This window comes from Bison bison, unplaced genomic scaffold, assembly GCF_000754665.1.
Source record: "Bison bison bison isolate TAMUID 2011002044 unplaced genomic scaffold, Bison_UMD1.0 scf7180017864050, whole genome shotgun sequence".
In the NCBI taxonomy this organism is placed as follows: domain Eukaryota; kingdom Metazoa; phylum Chordata; class Mammalia; order Artiodactyla; family Bovidae; genus Bison; species Bison bison.
Window position 1 is genome coordinate 3,300,414 of NW_011494622.1, and position 730 is coordinate 3,301,143.

General features: G+C 71.9%; 1 protein-coding gene across 1 annotated transcript in view; it reads left to right on the plus strand.

Moving 5' to 3' along the window:
• Nucleotides 1–61: 61 nt before the first annotated feature.
• Nucleotides 62–730, plus strand: part of ING2 (inhibitor of growth family, member 2) — a 6,836-nt gene continuing 6,167 nt past the window's right edge. Inside the window, exon 1 of the mRNA XM_010835818.1 lies at nt 62–349. Within this exon, the coding sequence (XP_010834120.1) occupies nt 62–349 (288 nt within the window). The remainder of the gene's footprint in view (nt 350–730) is intronic.

Genomic DNA, 730 nt, shown 5'->3' on the forward strand with positions numbered 1-730 from the left:
GGAAGCGGCCGCCCGCTGCCGCTTTCTGAGGCTCTCCAGGGGCAGCGCTAGGCCGCACCTGATGGGGGCGGGGGCGGGGCGGAAAGTCGGAAACACCGGGCCGAGGGAGCGGGACCCAGCTTCCCTCTCCCTGAGGGAAGGGCGGAAGGAAGGCAGTCGCCCGCCCTCGCGCTACTGTCCCATTCAGACACTGAGCGGAGAGGCGGCGGGGCCGTGCTGCCCCTTTAAGAGGAGGCGGGGCGCAGCCTGCCGTTTGGCCGCCCTCCGCACCCTCCCCCCGCCCGGGCCGAGAGTTGACAGACCAATCGCCCGGGTGGCGGAGGGAAGGCGGGAGAATGCGAACCCTGCGGTAGGGCGGTAGGGGCGGGCCCCCGGGCCTCCTCTAGAGGGAGCCCTGCGCAGGCGCAGAGGCGGCCGCAGCCGGAGGGGCGGGGGCAGCCCAGCGAGAGAGACTCTTCGGCAGGCGCGGGAGGGTGATTGGGGGAAAAGCGGGCAGCCAGAGGCTTGTCATGGGGATCCGAGTTACGGGGCGGCACTGGTAGCATCTGGGACCTCCCGGGGGGACCGGAAGTGTCAACGCTCGGGACCCCGGCGCCAGCTCCGCTAAGGGAGATCGGGAGTGGGAGGGTCCCCGCTGCTCTAGTCCTGGGAAGGGAGAGGGGAAGGAGGGAGCCGCGATCTCGCCCCGCCCCTGGGCTTGTTACGGCGGGGGCGGGGAGTGAGGGCTTCT